At 36.0% G+C, this 13023-nt stretch overlaps 1 protein-coding gene across 5 annotated transcripts in view; it reads left to right on the forward strand.

Annotated features, from left to right (window-relative positions):
- The window catches only part of LOC117325498 (nardilysin-like), a 42822-nt gene that overhangs the window by 2948 nt on the left and 26851 nt on the right, over positions 1–13023 (forward strand). For all 5 annotated transcript variants that reach the window (XM_033881755.1, XM_033881756.1, XM_033881759.1 and 2 more), the window contains exons 4-18: positions 12–93; positions 619–719; positions 2797–2923; positions 3129–3224; positions 3716–3838; positions 4082–4139; positions 5695–5728; positions 6042–6081; positions 6322–6469; positions 7020–7140; positions 8917–9030; positions 10211–10315; positions 10777–10939; positions 11396–11446; positions 11701–11741. In XM_033881755.1, coding sequence (XP_033737646.1) covers positions 12–93; positions 619–719; positions 2797–2923; positions 3129–3224; positions 3716–3838; positions 4082–4139; positions 5695–5728; positions 6042–6081; positions 6322–6469; positions 7020–7140; positions 8917–9030; positions 10211–10315; positions 10777–10939; positions 11396–11446; positions 11701–11741 — 1404 coding nt within the window. The remainder of the gene's footprint in view (positions 1–11; positions 94–618; positions 720–2796; positions 2924–3128; positions 3225–3715; positions 3839–4081; positions 4140–5694; positions 5729–6041; positions 6082–6321; positions 6470–7019; positions 7141–8916; positions 9031–10210; positions 10316–10776; positions 10940–11395; positions 11447–11700; positions 11742–13023) is intronic.

Genomic DNA, 13023 nt, shown 5'->3' on the forward strand with positions numbered 1-13023 from the left:
ACCTTTTTCAGTCAGCTGTAGCTCTGTGTGTTGGAGTTGGAAGTTTCTCTGATCCAGATGATATCCCTGGATTTGCACATTTCTTGGAACACAGTAAGTTTTACTCCTGGATTTCTCCTTGAATTAACTATAAGGTATAAGGATATTTTGAAAATTAAAACACTCCAATATTCAAATAATATATTCCAGTTATATTGAGTTTGCAAAATAGTTATTTACATGTTATCTTTAATAAAAAATAAAAAACAAAGATATTTTTAGCAAATATATGCACATTGTATTTAAGGTTTTAGTAAGAGTAGACAGTATTTGATATTTGATGAGTTCTTTTTTTCTCATAGCTATTTCCTATTGAAAAGTATGGAGAAGAGGACAGAGAGAGACTTATATTTAACATAATATTTTTTGTTTTGTTTGATGTTAATTATTGACAAATTAAGAGTGACATTATGATGAGGGTTATTAACCTATACCTTTGCCTCCCATAATTGTTTTGACAAATTAAGAGTGACATTATGATGAGGGTTATTAACCTATACCTTTGCCTCTCATGTAATTCATACCTGGTATTGTGCTAAAGAAAATTGTCAATCTGCTATTCTGCTGTATTTTTTTCAGTGGTTTTTATGGGTAGTGAGAAATACCCAAAGGAAAATGAATTAGATGACTTCCTGGGGCGTCATGGTGGATTCTCTAATGCTTGGACGGACTGTGAAAAGGTACATAATCAATGGTTAGATATAAAACTTTAAAAAAAAGTCCCATGGACAATCAAATTGATCAATTATAACCAAATATTGGCTGCAGAGTATAGCGAGTAATATTAGTGATCATTTTCCTTTCATTTTAAATCAATGAACTTGTACTGTAAATTTGTTGGTAACATGAAAATTAAGCAAAAAATAAATTGCTTACTTTGATGTAAAATACAGCTTAACCTTCTTATCTCAGAGTCATTGTGTTTAACAGCTAATGATTGTCACATGTTTTTGATGTTAAACAGCTAAATATTGTCACAAGTTTTAAGGTCACCTGAGACAAAGTCTCAAGTGACCTATTCTTATCGCCTTTTGTCCGTTGTCGTCCGTCGTCGTCCGTCCGTAAACAATTTACATTTTCAACTTCTTCTCCAAAACCACTGAACCAAATTCAATGAAATTTGGCAGGGAGCTTCTATGGCTAAAGGTCAACTAAAATTGTGAATTATATGGTCCCCATCCCCTAGGGGCCTGAGGAGCGGGGCCAAAAAGGGTCAAATTTACTAAAACTTCAAAAATCTTCTTCTCTACTCTCAGATAAGTTGGAATCAAACACTTTTCATAGATGGAAGGGTCTTAAGGTGCTTTACCAAAATTGTGAATTTCATGACCCTGGGGTCTCACGTTTGCCCCTGGGGAGGGGGTAAATTTTACTATAGTTTATACAGGGAAATCTCATTTTTGACTATTATTTGTTGGATTTCTATTGGAATTCATTCTAACTTGGTTCAAATTATCAACATGGGATGACAGTTTGATGGTATGTACATGTTGGCCCTGGTTGACCCCCAGGGGCTGGTGGGCGGGGCCAAAAAGGGTCAAATTGACTGAAATTTCAAAAATCTTCTTCTCTACTCTCAGATATGGTAGAATCAAATGCTCTTCATAGATGGAAGGGTCTTAAGGTGCTTTACCAAATTTGTGAATTTCATGACCCTGGGGTCTCACGTTTGCCCCTTGGGAGGGGGTAAACTTTACTATAGTTTATATAGGGAAATCACATTTTTGACTATTATTTGTTGGATTTGTATTGGAATTCATTCTAACTTGGTTCAAATTATCAGCATGGGATGACAGTTTGATGGTATGTACATGTTGGCCCTGGTTGACCCCCAGGGGCTGGTGGGCGGGGCCAAAAATGGTCAAATTGACTGAAATTTCAAAAATCTTCTTCTCTATTCTCAGATATGGTAGAATCAAATACTCTTCATAGATGGAAGGGTCTTAAGGTGCTTTACCAAAATTGTGAATTTCATGACCCTGGGGTCTCATGTTTGTCCCTGGGAAGGGGTAAACTTTACTATAGTTTATATAGGGAAATCACATTTTTGACTATTATTTGTTGGATTTCTATTGGAATTTATTCTAACTTGGTTCAAATTATCAGCATAGGATGACAGTTTGATGGTATGTACAAGTTGGCCCTGACTGACCCCCAGGGGCTAATGGGTGGGGCCAAAAAGGGTCAAATTATCTGAAATTTAAAAAAATCTTCTTCTTACAACCCAAATAAGGTAGAATTAAATTAATACTCTTCACAGATGGAAGGGTCTTAAGGTGCTTTACCATAATTGTGAATTTCCTAGCCCTGGGGTCTCACGTTTGTCCCATGGGAGGGGATAAACTTTACTATAGTTATAGGGAAATCACATTTTTGACTATCATTTGTTTTATTTGTTTTGAAATTCATTCTTTCATTCAAATTTACTGAAATATTTCAAAAATCAGGTGACCGTTAAGGCCCATGGGCCTCTTGTTGATGCTAAACAGCTAATGATTGTCACAAGTTTGTTTAACAGCTAAATATTGTCACATGGCTTTTGATATTTAATAAGTAATGATTGTCACGAGGCTTTAAATGCTAATTAACAGCTAATGATTGTCACAACCTTTAGATGTTAACAGCTGATGATTTTCACAGTATTTCCAGTTTCAGAGAAATTATTAAAAAAGAGAAGGATGGAATAAGGCACATAAGAGAATGTTACATTCATGATTTAAAGTACAGTGTTGTGTATTAATATGTTTTCTTTTTCAGAGCTGTTTTTACTTTGATGTAGAGAGGAAATACTTTCGTCGAGCCCTTGACATGTTTGCACATTTCTTCATCAGTCCTTTGTTCCAAGAGGACTCAGTGGATCGTGAGATTGAGGCTGTAGACAGCGGTATGTTGAATACTAGCAACAGAAATTTTCCTTTAGAATGTGGGAGAATCTAATGAGGCACTAATTTCAAATTTTGTTTTTGCATCATTTGTGATTAAAGTTTTCGTATCTGTAATCAGTTTTTCATGACCAACAAGTTATTTGTAAATGAAAAAACACAATAAAAACAAATATTGATGTACTCTTATGGAATATATTTTGGTAGAGTTTCAGATGGCTCTTCCAAACGATGATGACCGTATCAATGCTTTGTTGGGCACTCTAGCGAAACCAGGACATCCAATGTCCAAGTTCTTCACAGGTATTTACAACGCAGAGTGTAAAGAGAACCAGATTATTTAACAACAATAGGAATGGTACAAAGTAACATTTAGAGCAATATCTTTGGTACTTATAGTTTTTATTGGGCTTAATAAGGGTCACTAGAAACTAAAAAGTTGCACATTATAGCCTAGCTATAATCTCCATGATTTCTTGAATGATATGAATATGCTTCTTATAATCTTTACTCATTTTGTGAGTATGGTTTTTTTTTTTTTTTTTTTTTTTTTTTGAAATTTCAATATTTTTTTTGTAATTTTTATAAATCATTGAAAACCAAGAGAGTAAGGGATCTATTGTATTCACTAACATTGTCTGTTATTTTGCTTTGACAGGGGCTTTACTTTTCTTTCATTATACTAAAATTTTGGTTAATTGACTATCAGGGATTTAACTCTGATACATGAAACATATGTATTAGGTTGTAAGCAAGCATATATCCTTAACAAGCCTTGTTTATAAATTACACAGGAAATGCAAAAACACTGAGAACCATTCCAAAGCAGAATGGTATCAATGTTTACAGTCGACTCCGAGACTTCTACACCCGGATGTATTCCTCACACTACATGACTGTGGCCATGCAATCCAAGGGTAAGGTCAAGGTCATGATTATCACACTATGTTACAATGGATATAAAGTGTAAGGAAATTTCAAGGTCATACTTATCACATTTACATTACATTACCTATAACCTTCCAAAAGTAGGTCAAGTTTGTCTACTCATTCAATGATAAAATAAAACATTTCATTTACAAATATTGCCTCATGAAATGCATCTTTATTGATTCATAACTTTATTGAATATTCATCTGAATATTTTTGTGTCACTACAGATAGCCTTGATAACCTTGAGGAATGGGCGAAAGAGGTGTTCTCTGCTGTACCACACAAGTAAGTTACAGGGATAGACAAGGTTACCTATACTGAACCACACAAGTAAGTTACAGTGATGGACAAGGTGATCTTTACTGTACCACACAAGTAAGTTACAGGGATGGACAAGGTGATCTTTACTGTACCACACAAGTAAGTTACAGGGATGGACAAGGTGATCTTTATTGTACCACACAAGTAAGTTACAATGATGGACAAGGTGACCTTAACTGTACCACACAAGTAAGTTACAGTGATGGACAAGGTGATCTTTACTGTACCACACAAGTAAGTTACAGGGATGGACAAGGTGATCTTTATTGTACCACACAAGTAAGTTACAATGATGGACAAGGTGACCTTAACTGTACCACACAAGTAAGTTACAGTGATGGACAAGGTGATCTTTACTGTACCACACAAGTAAGTTACAGGGATGGACAAGGTGATCTTTATTGTACCACACTAGTAAGTTACAGGGATGGACAAAGTGATCTTTACTGTACTACACAAGTAGTTACAGGGATGGACAAGGTGATCTTTACTGTACCACACAAGTAAGATACAGGGATGGACAAAAGATCTTTACTGTACCACACAAGTAAGATACAGGGATGGACAAGGTGATCTTTATTGTACCACACAAGTAAGTTACAATGATGGACAAGGTGACCTTAACTGTACCACACAAGTAAGTTACAGTGATGGACAAGGTGATCTTTACTGTACCACACAAGTAAGTTACAGGGATGGACAAGGTGATCTTTATTGTACCACACAAGTAAGTTACAATGATGGACAAGGTGACCTTAACTGTACCACACAAGTAAGTTACAGTGATGGACAAGGTGATCTTTACTGTACCACACAAGTAAGTTACAGGGATGGACAAGGTGATCTTTATTGTACCACACTAGTAAGTTACAGGGATGGACAAAGTGATCTTTACTGTACTACACAAGTAGTTACAGGGATGGACAAGGTGATCTTTACTGTACCACACAAGTAAGATACAGGGATGGACAAAAGATCTTTACTGTACCACACAAGTAAGATACAGGGATGGACAAGGTGATCTTTACTGTACCACTATCGCTATGTCGGCATTGGCGACGGCGTCATCCCCACAATGGTTTCCGTGCGATAGCTTGACTTAAATATCTGTATCAATCGTTAGTTCATTCATTGCATGGGAATCCATCTGGCAAATCATACAAATTACACTTGGAATAGATACAATGAATATCCATGCTGTTTTTTTTTAAATATCATCTCCTAGCTTGCTGCGCAGGTGACACATTCACTTCCGTGGAATTCTTGTTATTAACATTTTTCAGAAATGTCATAAATATGGTACTGAATTGATTACTTTTGTACTGGACATAATACATCTTAAAAATCATTTATTGTTGTGCTCTTTAACATTTTACCAAATTAGGACAAAATATTTCTAAATAAATGCTCCTTTTTGTGGAAATATTTTGTTTGCACACAATCATGTAAATTTATGCTGCTAATTAAAAATGTGTATAAAGATCTGGGAATTTTAATCCATTTCACATTTTCCTTTCAGTGGTCTTCCCCAACCTGTGTTTCATGACTTAAAGGTAAGCACAGTTAATTTGAAAACGAAAAATGAGTTCATTTTGAATGTGAACAGTTGAAATCTAAATGTGTGAAAATATGATTATTTTTTTATTTAAAAGCTTGGAGATGGGCTTATTTCAGGACAATGAAATAGCTGTTGTTAGCTATTCTTTATTTGGTTTTTACTAAACTGCAAAAGACTTACGTGGACTTATTAATAAGCATGGGGTTGTCTCTGGGTTTTGTCTGATAAATACTGATATTATAGATAAAATAGGAAATCTTCATTCTTTATTTAAAACATTAGTGACAATGGTATTTTGATTGTTTCAGGATCCATTTGACACCCCAAAGTTCAGGAAGATGTATAAAGGTAAATTCACTCAGATTCTATTTTTTTTCTAGTGTGAAAGAAAAAAAAAGACAGATTCATCGATTTAAGAGCTGTTATATCACACAGTGTATACAAAAAATGTGCATATTTAATTTGTAAATGTTAGGCAGATTTTTTTCCAGAATTTAAAATCATGATTTCCAAATAAAGTATCGCATGCAAGCAATGTTTACTCAATAGAATACAGTATAAGTATGTTGGTGTGATGTTTGACCACAGTGGTACCGGTGGAGGATACACACAAGTTGTATGTCAGCTGGGCATTCCCTCCCTCCCTGGACCAGTACAGGACAAAACCTCTAGATTACCTGTCCACATTGTTGTGTCACGAGGGCCAGGGCAGCATCCTTGCTTACCTTAAAGAGAAGTAAGTCACAATCTACATGTCTATCTAATCTCAGCCGACAATAGCAGCATTGTCACATCCCTCAGGTAAATATAAGTAATGTATTGTTCATGTAAAAACTTCTATTTTGTATTTTGGGAACACATTTTAAGATATCCCCGACATAAAAAAAATATTTGTGCATGTTTCCATATAAGAAAAAGTTTTAATATTTAGTTTACCAGCAAGTTTTCCATAAAATCTTAAAACATATAAATTGAACATGCATTAATATACCTAGCCACATCCTGATTGTTTGTATGTAACCGTGGTAAGTGGAGGACTAATAATCCAGAGGTCCTAGGTTCGATCAATAGCAGAAGCATTGAAATAAATTTGATTTATTTCCTGGCGCCCATGTAGAGACTTGGAATTATAAAAGATCATTCACTGGTGGTTGCAAAGATCCCTCAGGGATTTCTTGTCTTCAGTATTAATTTTGGAGGAAAATATATTTCTAGATATTGTTGAACTAAAAAAGAAATGCAAAAAAAAAAATTTATCTGTTGTAATTTTTGTTCTGTGATGACAGACTCTGGGCACTGACCATCATAGGAGGATACAGTTACGATGGATTTGAGATGAATTCAACGGCAACTAGCTTCTCTGTTGTTGTCACTCTCACCGATGTTGGTCTGGAACATTATGAGGAGGTAAGATTACATTGTATTGATTTGATTCGTAACTGTCCATTTTGATCACTTAAAACAGTGACATATTTGGCCTATACCTGTCCATTTCGATCGCTTAAAACAGTGACAGATTTGGCCTATACCTGTCCATTTTGATCGCTTAAAACAGTGACATATTTGGCCTATACCTGTCCATTTTGATCGCTTAAAACAGTGATAGATTTGGCCTATATACGTCCATTTTGATTGCTTAAAACAGTGATAGATTTGGCCTATACCTGTCCATTTTGATCTCTGAAACCATTTACAATATATATCTATTATGTATAAATGTTATTTAGTGTATTGCAATATATATCTATCATGTATAAATATTATTTAGTGTATTACAATATATATCTATTATGTATAAATATTATTTAGTACACTACATTGTATATGATTGAGATTTTTGCCAATAAAATGGCCCGTACAGTCTACCATGATAATGCAATAATTGAGCTCAACCTAAAACAGACATGTTGTCAGATGATTTTTTAGCTCACCTGGTCCGAAGGACCAAGGTGAGCTTATGCCATACTGTTGCGTCCGTTGTCCGTCCGTCCATCGGTCCGTCCGTCGTCTGTCGTCCGTCCGTCCCTCCGTCCGTCCGTCAACAATTGACTTCTTCTCCATAACCACTGATCAGAATTTGACCAAATTTTGTCAGAAGCATCCCTATGGGGTGTGGACTCAAAATTGTACAAATGGTGGGGCTGACCCCCCAGGGTCTGAGGGGTGGGGCCAAAATGGGTCAATATACCTATATTGATATTAACGACTTCTCTGAAACCAAGCAAAGGATATTGCTCCTATTTGCCTGGTAGCATCACTATGAGGTGGGGATTCAAAATTGTACAAATGACGGGGCCAACCCCCTTGGGGCTGAGGGGCGGGGCCAAAAGGGGTCAATTTGATTAAATTGATATAAACAACTTTTTCTCTGAAACTAAGCAATGAATATCTCTAATATTTGACTGGTAGCATTCCCTTGGGTTAAGGATTCAAAATTAAACAAATGACGGGGCCAACCCCCTTGGGGCTGAGGGGCGGGGCCAAAAGGGGTCAATTTGGTTAAATTGATACAAACAACTTCTCTGAAACTAAGCAATGGATATCACTCTCATTTGTATGGTAGCATGGTCATGGGGTGGGGATTCAAAATTGTACAAATTTTAGGGTTGACCCCACCAGGGGGCTGAGGGGTGGGGCCAAAAGGGGTCAATTTGGCTAAATTGATATGAACAACTTCTTCTCTGAAACAGCTCATATTTGACTGGTAGCATCCTTTTGGGTAAGGATTCAAAATTTTATAAAGGAAGGAACTGACCCCCCGGGGTGCAGAGGGCGGGGTTAAAAGGGGTCAATTGGTTTAAACAACTTTTTTTCTGAAACTAAGCCATGGATATCACTCACATTTGTGTGGTAGCATCCCTATGGGGTTGCGCCAAAGGTCAGTTTCATTTCATGGATTAATGTATTTTTTGGCATAAAAACCTCACACGTACCCATATAAAATGCCTATAATATATTGACATAGCTATACCAGTGACAAATAAACTTAATCATCATTCTTGTTTCATATCTCATGAAATCCAGGTGAGCGATACAGGCCCTCTGGGACTCTTGTTTTCTATTTAGAGTTTGTGAATCATTAATAATGCTACCATTTATTCAAATAAAACGAATATAGATAATGTTTTTTTGTATAATTGAGTGGTATAAATCATTGTAATTGAAGAGAATTTTAAACATCAGGTGGTACAGACAGTCTTCCAATACATACACATGTTGGAGGAGGTAGGCCCTCAGGAGTGGTTGTACCAGGAACTGAAACAGATAGAGGACAGCAAGTTCAGATGGAAAGAACAGGTAAGGACTGAATCTAAATCAAACACCACAGGAGCACTTATTTTGTTTGGAGCACAGGGGCTTGACATGTTCTGGTAACCCAGAATAAGTGATATAGGGGTCAGACCTTGGGGTTATTTTTTCATTCTGGGTCATAGAACTTATCAAGCCCCTGTGGTTTGGAGTAGTTTTCACTTTTTAGATTATCAAACTAATTTAAATGAAGAGATTACCTGTGGAACTAGTTGCTTTATACCTTAGGTATCTAAGTTTGTTCATGGTCTCATTTAGAGGGGTTAAATCAGTCTTGTTTAATAATTATAATTACTGTAATTATCCACATATAAGCAACAACCCGGATATAAGCTTCCTTCCTTATTCATTTTTGTAGTGTCATCAATTTAATAAATGAACAATGGTTCACAAATAAGCCCCTCAAATTATAATACTAAACTTTTACTCTGACAGAGAGAGATTCTTTGAGGATAAATACAGTAATAAACATTTGCATTAGGGGAGGAGGCTGATTTGAGGTTAAATACAGTGCTAAACTTACGATTAAAGGAGGGGCTTATTTGAAGTAAAATACAGTGCTAAACTTTCACATTAGGGAAGGGAACTTATTGGAGGATTAATGCAGTACTTAACTTTCACACTTAGGGAGGGGGCTTATTTTAGGACAGATACAGTACCAAACTTTTACACTGGAGAACTGGGCTTATTTGAGGATAGACATGGTAAGAATCAATATTGATAAGCACATTAAATACAGTGAGTGAGGTGCCAAATGTGAGGTTGCCAAAATTTAGATAAGGTATTATTATTACATTCTTTGTTGCCCATCAACACTGCAAAGGTCATAAGGGTGAACAAAATGGGAGTAAAAATGGACATAAAATGAAACAACATCAAACAAACCAAATATGTAAAATTTGTAAAAATATTCCAGGTATGTTAACAGTTTCAGAAAGAAGTTTTAGACTTGTTATACAGTTTGTCAGTATTACATCTGTTTTCTCCCTTTCTTCTCCATTAGTAAAACCTTTTAAATTTCAAGACAAAAATATTGTCAAGCATGCAAAATGAATGAAGAGTGAATTGCTTTTTAAACACATTAATTGGCTATAATATGATAATGGTGTATTCATAGAAAGTTGAAGTAGACAGAATCATTTAATTTTCTTGTTTATTTCTGTTCTAGGGGGATCCTATGAACTATGTGGAGAAGGTATCTGAGAGCATGCAGATGTTTCCCTGGGAAGACATCCTCACTGGTCGTACGATCATGTATGATTATAATCCAAAGGTCAGATTTGTCACCTTGTCTTCTTAAGATATCTTCATAAAATGTCTGCAAAATGCAGGAAAGAATACAGTATTTTTAATGGTAATTTGAAAAAAAACTTTTGGAACATTTGTTTGAACAATCTGTGGTAATATAAGAATATATGAGAACATTGTTAGGATTGTACAACTAATGTGTTTTGGTGCTGGCGTTGACTATTTCAGTAATGTGACTATACACTGTATATGTTTCTGACTAAGAGTCATCTTTTGATACATGGTCTCACTTAGATGTGCAAAAAGATTAATGAGGTGTACACCAGACCGTGCCAGTTAATACTAAACATTGGAATTGATATTAAAGTCTTAGATATGAGATTGTTCTCCAGTGTACTAGACTGGAATCTGGTGCTGTGGATACCCCTGGTTCTCCCATTAAATTCTTGCTCCTGAATCTGAACTTCAGTTTTATTTTTTTTTCAGACGATATCTGATTCCTTGGCCCGTTTATCACCAGACAATTGTAACATACTGCTGATGTCTGACAAGTTTGAAAACACTGACCAATGTCCACTGGAGGAAAAATGGTACAAGACGAAATATGGAGTCAATGACCTTTCTAGTGACTTGATCCAGAGACTTAAAGGTACCTTCCAGATAGTGTTACTGTTGATAGGATCAAGTTTACATTCTTTTTTTGTTAAAACTTTTGACAGTTGCCAGCTGGAAATTCTGCCTGATCTGCTACCTTTGATGGTAAGACCGCCCTTCTTGTTGAGATCTAGAAAGTTATAGAGCTTTCCATCACTACTTGCAAATGCTCTCATCTGTTCTGGTCCAACAGAAACATATATGGCAATCCAATAGACAATACAAGGATTATCACTATTCTACTATCAATATTTTATCAATCAAACTCCATTATATCCTCATGTTAGTCTGGTTGCCTTAGTATTTCTAAAATTTTCATCAAATAATTAACCTGTTGAAAATTACTAGACTAAGAGTGAGCTCTTGAAAGGGAGTTCCAGATAAGTGTATGTAATATATAGAGTTTAGATAAATAATTGTACAATTGAAAATGTCACATTATGTTTTTCAGACTCTGGGTGTAATCCAGCTCTACATTTACCAAAACCAAATGCCTTCATAGGTAAGTCTGGTCAAGGTCATTTATCAAGGTTACAGACATTTAGGTTAATTGAAATTATGACATTTTAAAGTCTCCTGTCAGTGTTTTAATCATCAACAAGAGTTTGGTATTGAAATATTTAAATAGTGAACTTGTTTCTAAGGTCATTGTTAGTTTATGATTGCTTCATTGAACTGGTATCAGATTTCTTACTTATGTTATTCTGTTTTCTATATAATCTTCATAAAATGTTTGAGTTGTTTTTTGTATTTTAGCCACAGATTTTGATCTTCGAAAACATGAAGACGAGTTGAAGGTAAGCCACCATTACTGTCATGATGTAACATGGTCCTGATATCAAGGGAAGACATAATAAACTTCTATCTTTTGTGTACTTGGGCAGAGGTTGTGGAAGGCAGTGGGGTAATATCTTGAAGTCCATGTAACCTAAGATGAAGATCTGAGGTGCTAATGCTCCCTACCCTTGTCAGTTTATGGCATAAAACAGGCCTCCTGTATGTTGTTCAGTGAGGTAGTCACCAACTACTATAAGGAAACCTGGAATTAAAATGACCCAAGCTGTTCACAGGGCAATAAATCCAACAACAAAAAAAGAAAAAAATATTTTTGGAGGTAAACACGCATTTATTTACTTTAATTTTAATAATATAGACTATTTGATAGTAAAACCTTTTTATTTTCAACACTTTTATATTTCCATGTGGTCAGTCATAAAAGCAGTTAAGTGATATGTAGTTTTAAGATTTTTGTCTAAAGGAGGTCTATCAGTGTAAGATTTGGAAGGTTGAATGTGCACTTTCTCCCTTCATGAGGCTGCGATAGCTCAGTCAGTTAGAGGGTCAGTCTACATTTCATCCGGTGAAGATCTGAGGTGCGTGGTTCAACACTCCCTATCCTTGGTAGTTTGTGTTTCTCTTGAAGCTGAGAAATGAACCTGTCTGTGGTGATGTGGTTGTGTCATTTAGCAAGACACAAACCCTAATTGCTCTGGATGACATGCTATGTATGTAGTTCATTGAGGTAGCAACAAGCTACTTTAAGGAGACCTGCCTCAATGTGGCCCTGACTGTCTTGCCAGTCAAAAAATATCTGAACTATAATATCCTATTCAGTCAGTCTTGCTGCAATAGGAGGTAGAATTTTCTTTTGACTTTTTTGTGAAATTTGAAAAGCTCTTTCTCCTGATTGTTTTTGTTCTGAGATGCTTATACATTTTGTTTCAAATTACTCTCTACTGATCTTTACTTAAGAAGTTAAGGCAGGAATGTGTAGGGAATACTAGTCAGTCATTAGACAGGAGGGGGAATGAGAGTGGATGGTGAGTAGGGTATACTGGTCAGTCATTAGACAGGAGGGGGAGTCAGAGTGGATGGTGAGTAGGGAATACTGGTCAGTCATTAGACAGGAGGGGGAGTCAGAGTGGATGGTGAGTAGGGAATACTGGTCAGGCATTAGACAGGAGGGGGAGTCAGAGTGGATGGGTAAGTAGGGAATACTAGTCAGTCATTAGACAGGAGGGGGAGTCAGAGTGGATGGTGAGTAGGGAATACTAGTCAGTCATTAGACAGGAGGGGGAG

Source organism: Pecten maximus, chromosome 4 (assembly GCF_902652985.1).
Source record: "Pecten maximus chromosome 4, xPecMax1.1, whole genome shotgun sequence".
Taxonomy (NCBI): domain Eukaryota; kingdom Metazoa; phylum Mollusca; class Bivalvia; order Pectinida; family Pectinidae; genus Pecten; species Pecten maximus.